Source organism: Ailuropoda melanoleuca, chromosome 20, assembly GCF_002007445.2.
Source record: "Ailuropoda melanoleuca isolate Jingjing chromosome 20, ASM200744v2, whole genome shotgun sequence".
Lineage (NCBI taxonomy): Eukaryota > Metazoa > Chordata > Mammalia > Carnivora > Ursidae > Ailuropoda > Ailuropoda melanoleuca.
In genome coordinates, this window is record NC_048237.1 from 22755489 (window position 1) to 22776000 (window position 20512).

Consider the following 20512-nt stretch of genomic DNA (forward strand, 5'->3'; position numbering starts at 1 on the left):
TATCTTAGGTTGGTTACAAGAGACGTTGGCTCCTGTGGACCGGAGGATTCTGCCAGAGTTCCCATCCCCAAATTATATAGCTCTTCTCTCCTTATGTATGAACCACTATGTAGGTAGTAGGCCCTAACCGGGGGTAATTTTGCACATTGGGGGACATTTGGCAATGCTTGAAGACATTTTTGTTGTTGTTGTTAGGACATGAGAAGAGGTGTGCTAGTGGCATGTCAAGATTAGAATCCAGGAATACCTCTAAATACCCTAAAATTAACGGGATAAGCCTCACCTACAAAAATTATTACATTTTGGGCAGAATGCTTCTTTGTTGGGAGTTGTCCTGTGACTTAGGACATTTCGCAGCATCCCTGGCCTCTATGCACTAGAGGCCAAGAGCATCTCACCTTCTCCAATCATGACAAGCAAATCTGCCTTCCGAATTTTCAAGTGTCCCCAGGAGGGGGGAGTGAGAAGACATGTTGGCAAGCTGTGGTTCCAATCTTATATCTGTAAAGTGAATTCAGTGCCATGTGTACCTATGGTAGCCCCGTGAGTTTGAATATAATTGAACCTAAGAAGACCTTCCAGTAGGTTATACATTAAAGCAGTTTACTACTAGGTTAAAAATTATTGACACAATAGAATAGGATAGACCCAAAACAATATAATGCATGCCAAGACAAAGAAATCTGGGGCTGGTATTAAATATCAAACTCTGGTACTGAATCAAACAATTGATAATCACTAAAGATAAAAATTGCTAACAATACATAATCTAAACTTCTATATGAATTCTATTTGTTTGCAGGTGGATTAAATACTGGTTAAATGTGGGTCTTCTGCTGAAGGGACAGGAAGTCATGCCTTTCTCTCACAATACTGGCCCATGATTTCTCACTTCCTGATTGGTTTTATGTACAACGAATGAAATCCTTTTGACATTCAATTTCTAACACTGTTATCTAACTTCTGAAATGCCTATGCATTTTTTTCTTAACCAGAGACCCATGTCTTCTGCCTACTCTATATTTTCCTGTGCCCTAAGCATTTTGTTGATGGTATATTATTTAAAATAAATTGATGAAGTCACAGGCATCTTCATGGGGTATATTATTGTAAACTTCTATGCGTGATTTATTTTAATGAATTATTATTATTACATTTTTATTTTCATGGGAAAAGAGCACGGTATTTAGAAAATGTCTACATTCTATATTTGGGAAGAATACACTTATTTTTGGATGAGAGGTAAATCCCTTTTTAACTAAGAAAGATAAGAGTCACAGAATTTTTATTGTAGCACATATACTTATATATGTGTTTATGTTCACCTCTCTTAGATAATATACTTCCATAAAATGAGAAAGGGAGGAGGTGAGGACAAGATCCTTGGAAAAAAGACAGCATAAACTTTCTTCATTCAAAATGCATTTAAACATATCAGATAAAGGGCTAGTATCCAAAATCTATAAAGACCTTATCAAACTCAACACCCAAAGAACAAATAATCCAATCAAGAAATGGGCAGAAGACATGATCAGACATTTCTGTGAAGAAGACATCCAAATGGCCAACAGACACATGAAAAAGTGCTCAATATCACTCAGCATCAGGAAAATAGAAAACAAAACCACAATGAGATACCACTTCATGCTAGTCAGAATGGCTAAAAATTAACAAGTCAGGAAACCCAAGATGTTGGAGAGGATGTGGAGAAAGGGGAACTCTCCTACACTGTTGGTAGGAATGCAAGCTGGTAAAGCCACTCTGGAAAACAGTATGGAGGTGTGTCAAAAAAAAAGTTGAAAATAGAGCTACCCTATGACCCAGTAATTGCACTACTGGGTAACTACCCCAAAAATATAAATATAGTGATCTGAAGGGGCACGTGCACCCTAATGTTTATAGCAGCATGTCCACAATAGCCAAACTATGGAAACAGCCCAAAGGTCCATCGACAGATGAATGGATAAAGAAGATGTGGTATATATACACAATGGAATATTATGCGGCCATTAAAAAATGAAATCTTGCCATTCGTAACGACGTGGATGGAACTAGAGGGTATTATGCTAAGTGAAATAAGTCAATCAGAGAAAGACAATTATCATATGATCTCATTGAGATGTGGAATTCGAGAAACAAGGCAGAGGATCATAGAGGAAGAGAGGAAAAAAATGACAGGAAGAAACCAGAGAGGGAGACAAACCATAAGAGACTCTTGATCCCAGGAAACAAACTGAGGGATGTTGGAGTGGAGGCGGGTGGCAGGGATGGGGTGGCTGGGTGATGGACATTGGGGAAGGTATGTGGTATGGTAAATGCTGTGAATTGTGTAAGACTGATAAATCATAGACCTGTACTCCTGAAACAAACAATACATCATAGATTAATAAAAAAATTTAAAAAATGCATTTAATTTAATCACAGATCTAAGGATTTTCAAGGAAAATATCTTTTTAGTATTACGGAAATGCTATAATCATTCACTTAAATTTATTTCTACAGGGGTGGGCATAAGTGCTTAACTGACAACATCAATTAACACACGATTTGGCTGGGTTAAATTTGGACTACTTTTAATCATCCTACTATAACTATCTGGTCCCCATCCTGTTTCTTTGTATAGACACTGAAAACAAAACTTTTAATGGATACATTTTTCTAAATATTAAACTATGCTTATATCTACATAAGATAGCACCAGAGATGCACAAGGAAAAAAATATGAATTTATTACGGAAATGCTATAATCATTCACTTAAATTTATTTCTACAGGGGTGGGCATAAGTGCTTAACTGACAACATCAATTAACACACGATTTGGCTGGGTTAAATTTGGACTACTTTTAATCATCCTACTATAACTATCTGGTCCCCATCCTGTTTCTTTGTATAGACACTGAAAACAAAACTTTTAATGGATACATTTTTCTAAATATTAAACTATGCTTATATCTACATAAGATAGCACCAGAGATGCACAAGGAAAAAAATATGAATTTAGTTTCTTTACATGATTTATATACTGGATAAACCTAACCTCTTTCCAGATAATCTGTACTTGATTGCTCAGGAAAGACATCACATCTGTGTTCNATCTGTACTTGATTGCTCAATAAAGACATCACATCTGTGTTTTATACTGAGAAGCTCTTTAGAAAGAGAGAGTTTCAGTTTTCTCTGACAGTTTCCTTAGATGGTTATCTACCCTGCTATCTTCTCTGGAAGAGTGAGAGAACAGGGAGCAAACAGATTGCCAGGGATGGCAGGGGCANTCTTCTCTGGAAGAGTGAGAGAACAGGGAGCAAGCAGATTGCCTGGGATGTCAGGAGCCGTCCAGCTAAAGTAAATTCATTCTAAAAAGGCTTTCTGCAGAATAACATACCCACTTGGGAAGTTCAATTTTCAAATATTCAGGAGTAATATAAAAATAAAATGTTTAAACAAATCTGTTTTCAAGGCAGCTCCATTGTAATTAATTCTTCATTAAATCCACTGGGAAATGAGGTAAGATATATTTATATGACATATTGACTTAAAGTAGAAATTTGAGAGTTTTTATACAGTTTAGATTGTATACCACCTTATAAAACTATTTTTTTTTTTCTTTCCAAAGAAGAGATTTTAACTACCTTGGGGAGGGGAAAGGTAGGATGGGAGAAAATAGCATAAATATTAATGTTTTCATAATATTAACATTACCTTAGGGTTCAGGTGATTAATATTTCTAATAACTGCTACAAACAACAAAAAAGCATAGCCATTTAATTCAAATAAAAGAACACTGTATAATAAATGCTAAGTTCTATTCAATAATCATTAACATTACAATATGAAAAAATGCTTAAAATATTATATTCTTAGTGAATTTAAAAGCTTTTCCCAACCTGCATTCTACAGGAGTATATTACAAAGCTTCCCAGTGAGAAGATAATAACAAGAGTCAAGAATTTCTTACCAAGTAGAGCTTTAGTGTTAAACTTTTCCCAAGTATAGAGACCTTGGAAATGGATCAGTAATCAAGAATCTACCAATTTGAGGGGGAATGAACCATGAGAGGCTATGGACTCTGGGAAACAAACTGAGGGCTTCAGAGGGGAGGGGGGTGGGGGAATGGGATAGGCTGGTGATGGGTGGTAAGGAGGGCACGTATTGCGTGGTGCACTGGGTGTTATACGCAAGTAATGAATCATGGAACTTTACATCAAAAACTAGGGATGTACTGTATGGTGAATAACATAATATAATAAAAAAATATTATTAAAAAAAGAATCTACCAATTTGACAAGTGAGTTTTGAGGAAGGCAATGATGAAATAATAACCAATGCTTTTGAAAGAAGTATATCATCTATTGTATATGTTCAAAACAATGTTTTACTTTGAAGTTCTAAATTATCTTGAGCCGACTAAACACACGTACATAAGACTATCCAGGAGGGCCCTTCTCAAGTACCAAGAGGATTTCTAAAGAGGTGGGACTTAGCCAGGACTTGAATAGTGAAAAGCAGTTGAGGAATTGGTGGGAACAGAAGTGAGGAGTAGGAGCCTAGCTAATAACTCAGCACTGAATTATCTTGTCCCTAAGGCTGAGAAAGGATAGACTGAATAAATACGGAACATAGGAAATGTATCTGGGTAAGTAGGTTACTGAGCGGGAAGCCCTTTTGTTGTTCTGCTAGTAAGTTAAAATCTTGTCCATTCACTTATAAATTCCTTTGGATAGCCTTTAATATTTTCCTGTGCGAAGGCAAATTGCTCCCTTGTTTCTTTTCTTTTTTTTTATCAATAGTTATTCTGCCTCTTGTATCAGCTTTAATCTCTAGTCACACTGTTACTTTCAGAGCAATTTTGCTGTTTAAAAAAATCCAAAAAGTAGTTATAGTCACTCAATACAGTCATTCTATATATCTCAGCACTACAGAAAATTATTCAGTAAGTTGTCTAACAATAATAAGCATAGATGTTCCAGTACATTCTGACCTGTATTTAACTTTCTTTTTCTTTATAAGGGCCATGATCTCCTTACAGCTGCCAAGGGCAGGCCACCCCAAGATGGGCCACTTTGGCATGAAGATTATTCTAAGTTAAAAAGCAATCTAAACCAAGCAGATTCAGGAAAAAACTCTTTACCTACCCCCTCAATTGCCTACAAAGAATTTAGATGCAGAACGTGCCGCAGGAAGAGAGCTATCACCATGGATAACTACGCAGGAGACTAGGCTAAGGATAGACAGGGAGCAACCTCGCAAGGCCTGTGCGATCAAAGTCCTCTACGGCCCCTTGTTTCCCAGTGACCTAACGCACGCATTTGCTTACCTAACATTTACTCTTTTTCATCTTCCTGTGAATTGCATTTCTTCCCTTTGAAGGCCCAGATCCCTACCCCCTTCTTAATGCCAAATGACTTAGGTACCTTAGCTTGCCTGTCTCTGGAATTTCCATGTCTGTGTAGATTCCCTGTATATTTGAAATAAAATTTAATTTTTCTCCTATTAATTTGTATTGTAGGTATAACAAATGTGTGTGTGTGTATATATATATATATATATATATGAAGCTTTAATAATAAAAGTGACACTCAATGCAGTACATATCTTCTCCAACAGATTTTCAAGAAAATGTATTTCAAAATATACTCATTTTACTAAAGGATATTACCAGTGCTTTGAGATGAAACCATTTAAAGGATAGCTTTTATTAAAATAAAATGTTCTTGGGGCACGTGGGTGGCTCAGTCAGTTAAGCGTCTGCCTTTAGCTCAGGTCATGATCTCAGGGTCCTGGGATCGAGCCCCCCATTGGACCCCTGCTCAGTGGGGAGCCTGCTTCTTCCTCTCCCTCCTGTCCCCACTACTCATGCTCTGTCTCTCCCTCTCTCTCAAATCAATAAATAAAATCTTAAAAAAATAAAATATTCTAGTTTATGAAATTAATTTCATAGTACATAATAAAGTATACTCATATAATACAAATATAATACACCAATAAGTCTTGTGTACTTTAAAAATAAGAAAAACAATAATTTCCTTTAGGAAGACAATAGGCATATCTTAGTTTCTTCTTTTAATATATATATATATATTTGAATATAGTCATCCAATAGCATTTTTATTTAATCAATATCCAATTATTAAAATGATCAGTATTCTAATGAGTAAATTAAACATTATTTAATTTTTATTACTTTATTACCGCTACTTTGTTAGGACGCTGTTCTAGTTTTGTTCAGTAAGCTACGTACATACTATGATTTTTAAATGATATCAATCAATTAACATATATCACTATTTTATTTTCAAAGAATCCACTGTCATAGAATAAAACTGCTTCAAATAAAAATGAGCTGGAAAGTTAGCAAAAGAATTATATAGTTCCAAAAACATGGAGATGAACTTAAATAATGGCTGAAAACTTGAAGGTCTGTTATTAAAACTTTACATTGCGCTTTGTAGTTTCATCTAGCAATTTTTTAAAAAATTTAGATTAATTTTAAGTCACGCTTTTTCAAACTTTTATAATTATATTTGCAACTACCTGTTCTGGCCCATATCATTTGTGATAACTGGCAATTGTTGAAGTTAAAAATACTACAATAATATATATATATATTTTTTTTTCCAGGAATGAGCAATATGCACGAGAACACAAGAACTTAATAATTTAAAATACTTCATTTTGGTGATTTAGCTGCTCTTAACAGGACATAAATAGCATAAAATACCTTGAGGCTTCTGTCACTTGTTAAATCATTCTTTATCTACACCTTTTAAGAAGAAGCAAACTAACTGGAGATAGTAAATAATTAAATAGGTTTTAATAAAATGATTGCTTTATAATTTTAATTCAACATTAGGTAACAATAAATCTCATTTGGCAAATTAGAACATTAAACTAAATTGAGTATTCCATTATTTATAGACTATGGAGACATATATGCTATATTTTTTAAAGATTTTATTTATTTATTTGACAGAGAGAAAGACAGCCAGCGAGAGAGGGAACACAAGCAGGGGAGTGGGAGAGCAAGAAGCAGGCTCCCAGCTGAGGAGCCCNTTTTATTTATTTATTTGACAGAGAGAAAGACAGCCAGCGAGAGAGGGAACACAAGCAGGGGGAGTGGGAGAGCAAGAAGCAGGCTCCCAGCTGAGGAGCCTGATGTGGGGCTTGATCCCTTGACCCTGGGATCAGGCCCTGAGCTGAAGGCAGACGCTTAACGACTGAGCCACCCAGGCGCCCCGTATATGCTATTTATATTTAGGCATGTACAATCTCATCAAAGTCCTACATACAATTACTTCTGTGCTCCTTTAGTCCATTTGACTGGTTATTGTTTAATTGGACACAGTTAAACTAAACAAGGAACAAAATGTGCCTTAGAGATACCTGGCATTTGTTGATTTCTTATCAACTGTGATGATCCCTTTTTCATTCTTCTACATGTCAAGTCATAAAATTATATATAAATATGTGTGTATTATGTGTGCATGTGTGTGTAAAACAGACTGTCCCAGAATTTACCAATGTCATAAACATTTTAAGAAAGGAAATCATAATAAACTAAAGTGTAGAGCTCAAGTCCTGAAAAAGGTGTTTCATAAGTGTTAGAATAATTTGACATCTTCTTCATATACTTGAACACTTTCAGGTCTCACACTCTACGCAACAAGTCCTCAGATACTCCTGAAACCTAAATAATAACAACCAGTCATGTAAGAAGCAGGGAGTATGCAATATATACATTCTTATTCCATTTGTTACCATAACTTACATTTACTCAGCAGAGTTAATGAATAGCTATAACGCAAAGTATATTATGCTGAAAATACAAAATATATATAAGGCAAAGCTTATAGCTGCAGTTATGTAACTGATTGCTGAAGATAATATAAACACATGCACATATATGTATGTAGATGTGTGTGTGCACATGTATGAAATAACTTAGTATTTTATATTCATATGGATACTTCCCACACTTAGCATGATGGCAAGTTAAGCACAAACACCATATTATTTCATGCTTTTAAGAAATCACTATAAAGGCTGGAATGTTTATCATTTAAAAAATATCAGAATTCCTGCATTATTAGTTTTGCAGGAATAAGCCTCAGTTAGGCATGCAGGTCGGACTTGCTAGCAGGGATTACGTGCCTAGAAAATCAACATTTGATTCACTCAGGAATAATCTGGAGTTGTTACCAGTTATTTGTACCTGGCAAACACTCAGACACATAATCAGATTCTTCACAAGACTCAGGAATACATGAAAGAGAACTTCTTGAAAGACATGATGGCTGTGCACCTGACGCTGGCACGGCTGCGGGAATCCAGCTGGCTTCCTTGTAGGCCAGGGAAGCTTCCCTCTGAGAGGAAGTGCTGTTAGATTATAGTCCCTGCCCTGTGAAGTCCCCTTGGGATTCAGATCTTTTTATTTACATTAAATGATCTAGACTTTGCCTATGTCTATTGGTGTCTTTTAGTCAATTACATTCTGTGACACTAGAGGCGACTGTGCCAACAGTTATTTTCATCCACTATTATAAGATTGAATTTTTAATCTTGTGCTGAACTTAATGCTTTCTATGGGACTTATTAAGAGGCAAAAAAAAAAAAAAAAGAAGAAGAAGGAAAAAAGAAGGAACAAAGAAAAAAAATTGTGCACTCATAGACTTCTGAAGGTTTGTATATTCTATGGAGTTTGGAGATCCAGGTTGTTAAAACTTTAATTCAAAATTCCCTAGAATCAATGGGTTCCCTAACTTTTATTTGTATCGGAGCTTCCCCAGAGAGGTGTGAGCAGAGTGACACCAGCAGCCCTAATAGCCTTAGGAACACCGAAGCTTTGCGCCTAACTCCAGAGGAAGAGTGGAACTCTGTGATTACCAACAAGAATAAAGTATTCCAAACTGTATCAGTTTCTTCCATGGTCGCTGGAAAGGTTTTGTTTGTTTGTTTGAGAATTGAGGAGAAGTTTGTCTTTTTTAATTCTTTTCTCTTTATTCTGTCTGGAAGCTGTTATCGCATGAACCTTCTACCCATGAGCTTGTCATGAGTACAAAGACCAGTGAGGAAAAAGCAATATACTGCTGAATAAAACTTGCTATCTGAAAGCTGCGTTATTTGCAAACAAACAAACTCATAATCCATTGGAAATCGCCCAAAATATTTGACAAATATCAGTTTGCCTATTTACAGGACATAGGACAAACAGCAAACTAGAACCTGAGTTTCTACGGAATGGGGACAGGGAATGGTTAAGCAGTGCCCAGAGCTTTGCTTCTCTCCCCACAACTCACAAAACTCATACACAAATGAGCTTGTTATCAGTTCCAAACATAATCCTTCCATATCTCAATTATTCTTTCAAATTTAAAGTCAGTTAATCCAATCTGCCAACATCCTTAAATCTAATATAAAAAGAGATGTTTTCGGACTAAATTCTATTTTCCATTTTCTGACTTGGAGAGAGCCATAGAAAGGAAACAATATCATTGCTTATTGAAGTGTATAGTTTCATCTAATTCATTCATATTCTTAAAGACTTTTGCCACCATGTATTCAACAAATTGTACATCAATTAAAACATACAGCAGCACTACTGGAGTTTGAACAGATTGTGTTTAGTTTGCTTCTTCTCTTTTGGCACTATCTGTACCAACTGCCATACCAGTTAGCAGGGCATTTTCTAATAACCCAACGTCAGGAACATCAATAAACTTTTTTTTTTTACATTTAGAAATTTAGGTACTTTTAATACTAAAGGCAAATTCAAAGCACACAATGTCTACAATTTTTTTTGTCAGAACTGTAACAGTGATTTCAATACAAATAGTTAAAAATCGATCATATTTAACTCTCACAGTTAAACCATTTTCTGTTAAGAAAATCGAACAAAAATTCAGTACGTAATATTTGAATTATCTCAATATTACTAGATAATTAGGTAATCTACTCTTACAACTTCAGATATGCAAACACAGCATTTCAATGATAGGTCTCTACAATTTAAGCAAAGGGATGCTTTGAAATAGGAGGATTATTTGGGCAGAGGGCATGCAATTGACTGAAGTAGAAACAAGAACTGTGAGGACAAGAGTATGGTAATCTGAATTAGCAATTACTCCCAGTCTCCACTTTGCCTCATTGCACATGGCCAGTTTTTAACCATTAGATTTGTTGATTCCTTGGTATTAACCAACCACATAATACCGTCATAATCATCACACACACACACACACACACACACACACACACACACACACTGATGCTGTTCTTTTCCATGAGCATTAGCTCAAGCAATAGGCAGATTTAGGGAAAACTACAGTTTCAATTGGCTAGTGACAAGGTAGAAACATTTTATCCTAAACCAGTTCTAAAATTCACTTCATTTTACTGGCAGAATAATCTTATCCGTTCTTCCCTTGTCCCCCAGTGGAACACATAGAAAAAAAAATTACTTACACTGGACAATGAGCTGCACCAAAGCTTCTCTTGGTTTCACGTTAAATCCATTGTACTGGCTGGTCTGACATCTGTACATTCCTGACATTTCTCTAGATACATTCACAATCCTCAGTGTTCCGTCATAACTCTCCATTTGCATTGACCCATCAGGCATTGCAACTTCTTTATCCGCTCTAGACCAGAGGATGATGGGTTTAGGTTTTCCAGTTACTTGACACTGCAGTTCTATTGTGTCCCCTTCTCTGGTGACCAGAGGTGATTTTTCCTGTGGAACAGTCAGATTGGGTGGAACTTGAAATGGGAAAAAGAAAATTTTTCAAGGTTAGTATAAACTGGTAAAGCATATTCAAACACAGAAAATCATAAGGAAACAATTTCTGCTGGTTGAAGAAGTGTGACAATTCAGACGACAAAAATAATAGAGACCCTGGGAGTCAGTGGCACCTACTCTCACTTAAAAGAATTCTGAATTGTTTTCCTACAACTTTCACAAATGAGGTCTTCAAACATTAGCAAAATAAATAAAGCATAAAATTGGAACATGAATGGTCAACATAAGAACGATCTACTCAATGACTTGTCATTATCAAGCCATTAACTGGGTTTTTAACTTCTGTATTTCACAGAAGAGTGATCCTGCTTGCTGAAGGTAGGTTTTAGCTTTTCAGTCTTGTTTCCTATGCTGTCGTCTCTTACCCAAGGATGCTAAAAGAAAGGGATAAGAGACATTATCAACTTAGGTCGCACAGTAAATGCAAGTAATAGGAAAAGGAAAAAGAAGAACCTTGAATATAAAATCAGAAGTTTTGACCCTGGTAGAGAAACTGTTGCCAAAATGCTAAAGGTTACGGTTTGTTTTCTCCTCAGTGGAAACGGAATGGAACAATCCACTCACCATATTATTCTCCTTGGACTTTTAGTATTTTTTTTTAACACTCGCATTTCATACAACTCCCTTCTAAGACATTTTGAGATCATTGTAAATAGTTTGTCATAATTTGCCTCTATTTCTGTAGAATTAATTTTAGGTGAGCTTTCCAAAACATAGTTCAACAATATAAGGAGTGTAACTTTTTCAAGTAAAGCGAATTTCTGATTTTACTGAAGATATTTATGAGAGGTTCATTTTACTGGAAATTACGTACTGGAGTATCTATGTTAGGGTTAGTGAAAAGCATGAACCAATAGGAGGCAAGTACTACCTGATGTGTTTTAGTACAAAGGGTATCACCTGTCCCGCTGAAGACTTATTTCTTATACCAATGTACATGAAATGCATTATATTTGTGCAATAAAACATCTAGCAAAAAAGTACGGCTAACTTAGAACACCAGAATAAGAATAGCCAGAGACACCTGAAGCATTCTATTCTTCTGATGAATGTCATGTGCTCCGTTTGGAGGCAGTACTGCATACATGGAGAAAAGGCAAAGGTTTTACTCTAACTTCTAGCATGACTGTGTTCCAGTGTCCAGGAACAAAAACAAACATAATTTTAAAATTATTTTTCAACTTCGCTTGAAATGTCATTGCTCTTATCACACCTAGATAAAAATAAATTCAAGTCCAAAATGGTAAGTGAGTTAATTATCTTGCTATTTAAATACTTCATATCTATTTTTTTAATTCCTTCTATTTAAAAAAAACTAGTTAAATAGTGCATATATCTTAGAAATTAGAAAATATGAAACACTAGTCACCACCTTCTTGAAGTAGTTACATACATTCCAGAATCTGGCATTAAAATACATCTTTTAAAATGGTTACATTTTTAAAACCTACATAATTAATTTGATTAAACTATTAACTTCTGTAAATATAAAAAAATAAATGATTTAGTTAAATGATTTAGTTAAATCATGCAATTCTAAGCAGCAGGATGGGGAAGAAGCTATAATATTTACTCACCCTCCATGAGAAATCACACAGAAAGACAGCAACAACCTCTGCATTTAACAATAAGTATGCCCCTACTATGTGCCAGGCATAATTAGAGGTTTTTACATTTACATTCCCTCGATAATCCTAAGGATCAAATGTTTAATATTAAAATTTAACAAATGAGAACACTGAGAATAAGAAAGGATAAATGCTTTAATTTGAACAAAATTCAAATTGAAGCTAATTTATAGCAGGTGGCCAATGCTGCAACATGACCCCTGTCACAGTCTCCAGTAAACTATGGTGTCTGGAATGAATAACTTGAGTTAGCATGTGACCCCCCCCCCCCCCCCNTCCCCCCCCCCCCCCCCCCGCTCATTACTGCTGTCCTCCCAGGGAAAACTTGTACCAATCTTCCCTGCCTATCTCTTGGTCACTGTATCAGGGGCAATAAAAAAGAGCCAAGGAAGAAATGTGAAGGGGTAAATGACACATACTTTGTAAATTACCTGACCTATTTTATATCTTATATATCTATACTTATCTTAAATACCTATCTATATTAGCATATTCCATGTGTATGTCAAAATTGCCAGCCCAAATATATATTCAAATTCTGATAAATCTTTGTGAAATAAATGAAAATAAATGATAAATTAAAAGATTATTTAATGGTGCTATTATTTGAAATCTTTCTTCCTCATCCCTCCCAAAAACAAGCCACAAGACCTTGGCCAAACTTAGTGACTCTGAGTATTAATTTCTTCATTTTCGAAACTAAAAATTTGTATGTTATGAGGTCTAAAACTATTAATGTTCTGACTATAAAAACAAATAGTAGAATGTTAAGACATAAGTAAAATGAAAGTGTTTATTTCTTGACTTAATAAGATGAATATTCAAAGTAACACAGTAGGCAACTCTAATTTAAAAAAAACACGATGGACTAGCTATATAAATTTTTTGAGTTCATCATGCTGCATAGTTTTAAAAAACTATGTTTTTTTATACATTTATTTATGTTATTTATTTAGGTAAACTTTCATCCCTACATAATCAAAATTACAGAAATGTAAGCCTCAGTTTTAATCTAGATTAAAATAAAAATAGATTTTAAAAATAAATTAGCCCAGGTTTTGCTAAACAACAGCAAAGCCCAAGTAAAATATAGTTTATTTTACATCTCTTCCATGAGGCTTTTAAAATCTTGGAATCAGAATTAATCTTTCTTTGCAACTTTCTTGGTGAAGAAGACTCTTTTCAAAGTTTTGATAGCACCCCCCCCACATTAAATGTTCCATTCTCTAGAATTCTGCAGTCAACTCTCTTAATTATTACTAAAATTTCCCTGTTAGGAGCTCTCATTTTTTTCTCATGTATTTCTCTCTCTTATATGTTGATAATACAAATTCTAACTTTATCCCAAGGCTCTTTCAGTCTATGATTGCAACTTAATTTTATATCTCAAAAGTCTTTCAAATTCCCAAGCCTAAATGCTATTTGTTTCATGACTTAGTTTCGTAGTTAATTATCAACACGCCTCATCTGCTAACTGAAAGCCATAGAGTTTTCTTAGTTTTACCGTCTCCTCTTGCCCATCACATCCAATCAGCTGCATTCGTTCCTCATTAAAATGTCTCTCATAACTGCCTATTTCTTTTCATGGCTATAGGTAGATTGCTTAGAATTCATCATTTTCTCTTCTTGTGACACTACAATAAGTAGTCTCTGTCACCAGTCTAATTCTTCCAGCCTTTCTGCTACCCTGTCAGCTGCTTTATTATCTTAAATACAATTTTGTTCAGTCACTATGAAAACTACAGTCCTCATCGAGAGTGCTCACCCTAATACTGTTTTAATTAAAAAAAAAAAAACACCTGAAAACAGACTGACAGAGTCATTAAATAAATCGTGGTACAGTCACGCGATAAAATATGATGCAGCTTTTTGGATAATGATGTCACAGAACTACATCTATTGATAAAGATGCTCATATTGTTAAGAAAAGCATCTTAGTGAATAGCATGAACAGCTATAACCACTATGCTTAAGTGAGCAAAAGATGTTACTGAGCAACCCGAACAGTAGTACCAAGTTTTATACCAACAAAGACATAGGACGATGAATGTTAGCAAGGAACTTCTTTAAAGAAAGAAAACATAGAGTTTATATTGTTAGTATCCAGCACCCTATTTCGCCTGCGATAGAAACTCAGTAAAGCATGTTATGCTGAATATACAAATGAAAGACAAGGAGGCAACTGTGCACTGAATCAGGGAAGAGCGAGAGGCATACATGGGGAAATCTAGAGAGAAATAAATCAGAAGGAACTATACCAAAACACTAACAGTGGTTCTCTCTCAGTGTGGGGTTATTGATGAATTTCACTTTCTTTGTATATTTCCCCTCCTCTTTCACTCTTCTGCAACAGGTGCAATGCATATGAGCATGTTACAGGTTCCAAGAGGCTTAGAGAAACCTGAAATGGCAATACAATCTATTTCCAAAGCTCATCTGATAAAAACTCCACTTTTTAATAACACAAATCTATCACCTGGGCATGGTAATCTGGACAAGATAGTCTGAGAAACGCTCACTCCTAGAACATTCATTCTCTTGCAGTTTCACTGACTGGTGAAACCTCAGTGCTCTTGAACAAGCCCTTCTTTCCTATGTCCGGCATATCTGGCCCTTGCTGACTTCTAGGAGCCCCTGCCTGCCTCACATGCTGAGATTCAGTTCAAATATTACTTTTGTGATAACTGCCTACCGCTTAGGCTGGGTTGTTTGCTCACTCTTCCTGGCCACGAATTACACTGTGTACTTGTCTGACCTGTACTTTTGGCTTTGTCCTCTCTTTTCTCCCACATCTATGTCCCTGACTGGACAGCTCCCTGAAGGCAGAGAGTGCCATCTCCCTCAGAGTACAGAGTGGCACTCTACCTCTAAAGTGCCCTGCTCTCCTGCTTGGCACAAACCAGGAAGTCATGAAATAACTGAGGAAGGGAGGGAGAGAGGGAAGGAGGGCAAAGAGTAAGAAGGTGAGGTAAAAGGCTGTGTATGTAATAGAAATAAATATAAGACATAAATCATGAAGATTTTAAAACCAAAGCAATAAATAATGAAATGTAGTCCTTCTATAATTAGTAGCCGATGTAAATGTAGCAGAAACTTCTGCAAAATATATTGTTAGTATAGATTTCAGATGAGGTATATCTTGAGATGTATGTGGGTGTGTGAGAAAGTTGAGAGTCAAACAAGGACTCTTCCAGTTTTTCTTTTCTTTCGCCTTTCATTTAAAAATCCGAATAGATATAACTGAACATAATAAAAAATATATATAAATAAAAAAGAAGATATGATTTCCAAGCCCTTCAAAAAAAAACCATCTGAACAGATACATTGTAAATGAAAGAAAAAAAAGGAAAGAACTAGCTTGAGGACATGCCATTTATCATTTGTCATGATGTTTTTTACATCCTTTTTTTAAATCAACTAAATTATTTTTTCTTGAAATTTTGTCTCCAGTGAAAGCATCAAACTAAGTAGAAAATTTTGAAATGCCTGCACCTTGTGAGATCCACATTTATCCATAGTATACTCAGTAGAAAAAATCCCTCCTGGTAAAAACACAAAGGTACCATTTTATAACATATAGATTATGCATGCCCCGATTTTGATTTTTCTTATCTGAAATGCTACTGCAGAAGACGCTATTATCAGGGGACCTGAAGAGCATGTTATGACACCAAAGTTTCTCATTCCAAACATAAATACATAGACAAGTAATTTACATTGGTTTTCTGTCAACATTCCCATTGTATCACAGACTGTGAAATAAAACAAATACAGAAAATTCAAATGCTTTCATTTCTTCATTGGGAAGGAAGCTGAGGAAATTTAATCTTTAGTCATTACTCAGAAAATGACTGGCCTAATTTCCTCACTCACAAGAATGCAGGGGAAAGTTAGCTCATCTGAGCTGTATGAGAAAATATGCTGTCTGAAACAAAGACATCATGATATGCTAATTATGGACTTATGGGCTTAAAACACATAACTATTTATAGTCTCCTTCAATAGTAGATATTGAAACAGAAGACATATTTTTCACATAAAAAATTATAATAAAGTAAGTAATAAGTAGAATTTCCTCCAGAAGGACAACCAGACTCCCACTTTCAAGAATCCTAAAATAAGTATGGCATTAATTTAATTATACTTGAATCTTACGGAGAAATAATTTATAACAACTATGTATGGTTTAAATTAAAATGTATAATCTATATTTAAAACATAAATAAGACTTCAAAAAATGAGTGTTTATAAAAGCGACCCCTAGAGGTCAGAATTCAGGAGTTCTCAAGCTGACCAGATGTATATAAAGAAATGTAAAAAAGTAAGACTCAAGTGAATACTGAATTTGTAGATATAATTAATTCAAATGAGTCAAATCTTTTCTTTGGTCTTCAAAAACAACATGTAAATTTAAAAAATTTCCTATAGACTGCATGTGAGTTTCATCCTTGGTGATCCTTGAGACTCCAAGGTTAGTAACATCCTTATTTCAGACTGCACAGTTTTAAAGAAAAGATATTCTGTGAGACTTGAATGCTTTCTCAGTGTCCACATCAACAGTCCTTAATCTATTTTTTGCTAACTCATTACAGATTAGCTTTGTAAGTATGAGACAGGAACAAGGATATATTCAAATTTTGGAGTTTAGAAAAATCACAAAATATTTTTACATGGATGTAAAGAATGGAATAGTTTGCGATTGCAATAGTTATTGATGGCACATCAGTAATGACTTCTCATAACGGACTATGGATAAGGCATTAGTTAAGTGAATTTGTCAGCATGCTTGTTGTAACTACTCATTTCTCTTCCACTCAAAAAGTATATTCAGTATAAGTGAGGATAGTATCATTACTCTAATCCATATTTTAAAACCTCCATATTGGAAAACCCTACACTGGAAATAGTCTAATCTAATCTAATCTAATCTAAACCTCACAGTTGATGTTAACACGTTACTAAGAGTGGGAACAACTGCCTTGAGACATGAAACATATAAGAATGTGATGATCTGAGGCCACTGGGGAATATTCATATGACTATATAAGAGAAATTCAAGAATTTTCTTCAACTTAAAAATATTTCCAATCCAAGCCAGGAAAATACTTTTAAAACTAATAAGCTTGACCCATTTTCTTAACTAATATGTGTCTATTAAAATATTTAGTAAGGTGTGCTTAAAAAATTTCAAGGTAACAAAAGAAATACAGCACGCTAAAGGCTTCTCACTTACAAATGAACCTGCCAATATTTGCTTCCTTTTAGGGACCGTGACTGGTAACATAAAATGTTTGATGAAAGACAGCAATGCTTTATAGCTCATTTCTCATGAAAGGAATAAAAATCCCCAATGGATACTTATTGGAAATATTTCCTTTTTGTAAAATCACAGAGATAGGTAATATGGTGAATTACATGATAGGTAGCACATAGAATGTTTTTATAGTTGTTTTTTAAAATATGCCAAACTTCTCTGAGCCATAGGTTAATATAATATGTGATGTAATATAATATAAATATATTGAATGCTGTGCTTCTTTTTGGATTTTCCCCCTTCAAATGAATTACTAAAACGTAATTGATTAATGTCTTCCCTCTTAAAAAGTTCTTCCCCTTTCTGCATTAAACTTTAGTAAAAATCTTGTCATTCCACTATTCAAATATCTTCAGTAGTTTTTGTGTTCTAGGATAGAGATCTAAATCCCATTGCTCGTTTTCGCTCTTACCTGCCAAACTTTATTAAGCTACGGTATTTCTGTGAAAAGTTCTCTATTCAATTTAGGCAGGTCTTTGGGTTCTCTTAACATTTTTGGCTCATTCCGTTCCTTCCTTCTCTAGAAATTACTTTACTCTCATAATACCCATCCAATCACTTCCCATTGTTTTAAGGCCCAATTTAAGTTTCCAGTGTCCTTAAGTCTTTTTGACTTCTGTATCTTTTATTTATTCTTCATGTCTCTGATCACAGCATATCAATTTATTCTATAAGTGTCAGGACAAAATGCTCTCTCCCTTCCTTACAAATGTAACTCAAATGTCCTGAGGTCAGCACCACATTTTATCTACTTCCTTGGTAGTTTCCACACCATGCGACATTTTAAAGTATTTCAGAGGTGATTGATAAATTCTTGATTGACAGATGGAGCATCAGTTCAGAAATGGGAAGAACTTATTAAGAAAACCACTGATGAATAATCACCTCTTGATTATCCAAGGCTTAATTATAGAGTATATGAATTTCAAGATCATTTTTTCACACATGAACTCTTTCTATTTTTTTAATTAGAAAAACCACAACAACAACAACAACAACAACAATTGGTTTCTTTAAAGTTAGCAATTCTGCTAGATTTTAATTTGGTCACAGTAATGATACAGGGAGAAAAATATCAGAAGCATTTGGTAGTATTGAGTAATTTGTCCATGCTATGGCTTTCCTCTATAGGCAGTAAAGAAGAGGCTATTTGGCTCTACAACAGAATGTCCACAGGGACCCATATTCTAAGACTTGTATTATAGTCTTGTGGGCAAATCATATATGAAACAGGCACTTATTTTTAAACATATCCTTACACCAGATGGTAAACCTACTGTTTTTGTCCATGACATGTATGCAAAAATACTTCTCCCATCACACTCTGTAAATAANTTTTTTTTTTTTTTTTTTTTTTTTTTTTTTTTTTTTTTTTTTTAGTTTTGCACTGACATGCGATTTTTTCTTTTACTGACTCACTTATGATAAGTCAGGAGATGCAAACAAAACAGAATTGACAGTTATTTTGCAAATCTAACAATAGAGCTGGAGGAAAGCACGTATTAAAAACCACCCTGAGACTGAAATACCACGGCATTTGTATTTGGAAATTCTACGGGGAAATGTACATGCATACAGACAGACATATACACACTGCTTATTTCTGGAAAACCTGTAAAAAATCTTATTACAATGGCATTGTTAGTTGTTTGAAACATATGGGGAGAGGCAGGATCTTGGAGGGTAGCAACTCTGGAAGGTTTAGTATTGGAAGATGGGGGACATGCCGTGCCATTCAATCAGGAAAACAACTTTGGCAGGCAACAGTGTTGCTGTTCCAACTTCCCTCTCCCAGCAGGTGTTGCTATGGCACAAGAATAGTCTCTGAGGGATTCAATAGAACACAAAGTGTAAGATGAAAGAACAAAATAGAAAATCACTCTCTAAGTGGCATTCATATTTTCCCTGCTACACAAGCTACAAGACCAGTTGCAAAGAAACACAGGTTCCATTCTTGCTGCCTCATAAATACATAAGTGAATGGGAACTTAAGCTAAGGGCTGCTTATGCAGCGTTTGGTTAAATGTAGTTTTCAAGTATCTGGCATTGTTAGGATCTTCATGTAATTTGCTTTTCTGACTTGAGCTTCTAAGATAATATCTTCTAGAATCATTAAGATTAAGTCTGTATCAAGAAGAAAATTTTCTACTCACCTCTTTGGAGAAAGACATGAAAGCATACCTTTTTCCCCCCTGTTTTAAATTTCCCTTCCCTGACTTACTGTATGTGTTTCTCAAGCACTTAAATGTAGAAATGACTGGCCATTCATTAAGTATGTAAAGTCTCTCATGTAGAAAACCTTTTTAAAAAACTAAATTAAGAAAAAAAAGGAGGAAGATAGTTCTTCTTGCTAGTCGCTCAAATTATGCTAAAATTTTAGCAAGGTAGGAATCTGGACTAGACTGAGAATGTTGGAAGAAAAACGGACTGCAAAAGAAGCACTTAGTTTTTTTTCTGTAATAAGAAGGGAGTATTATAAGAGTTAAAACATCAAATAAAATATTAAGATCTTTACTAAAATATGACTAGGTTATTTGATAAAGAGATAATCAATCTATAACCATTTCTGGGAAGTTGGGGACTAATTCTTCAACTCAACTTTCTATTATTCAAACTCCCTTTCACTTTTGGTAGGTGTGTTTGGGTTTTTTCTTCTTTTTCTTTTTTTTGTAAAGCTGGAAAATGACAGTTCTTTGGGTATAAGCAATCGATTAAGAATTTCAGCTGTAGGGGCGCCTGGGTGGCACAGCGGTTAAGCATCTGCCTTCAGCTCAGGG

At 34.9% G+C, this 20512-nt stretch overlaps 1 protein-coding gene across 1 annotated transcript in view; it reads right to left on the bottom strand.

The window, feature by feature from the left end:
* MDGA2 (MAM domain containing glycosylphosphatidylinositol anchor 2) overlaps positions 1 to 20512 on the bottom strand; it is a 760567-nt gene that overhangs the window by 159708 nt on the left and 580347 nt on the right. Inside the window, exon 8 of the mRNA XM_034648539.1 lies at positions 10460 to 10753. Coding sequence (XP_034504430.1) covers positions 10460 to 10753 — 294 coding nt within the window. The remainder of the gene's footprint in view (positions 1 to 10459; positions 10754 to 20512) is intronic.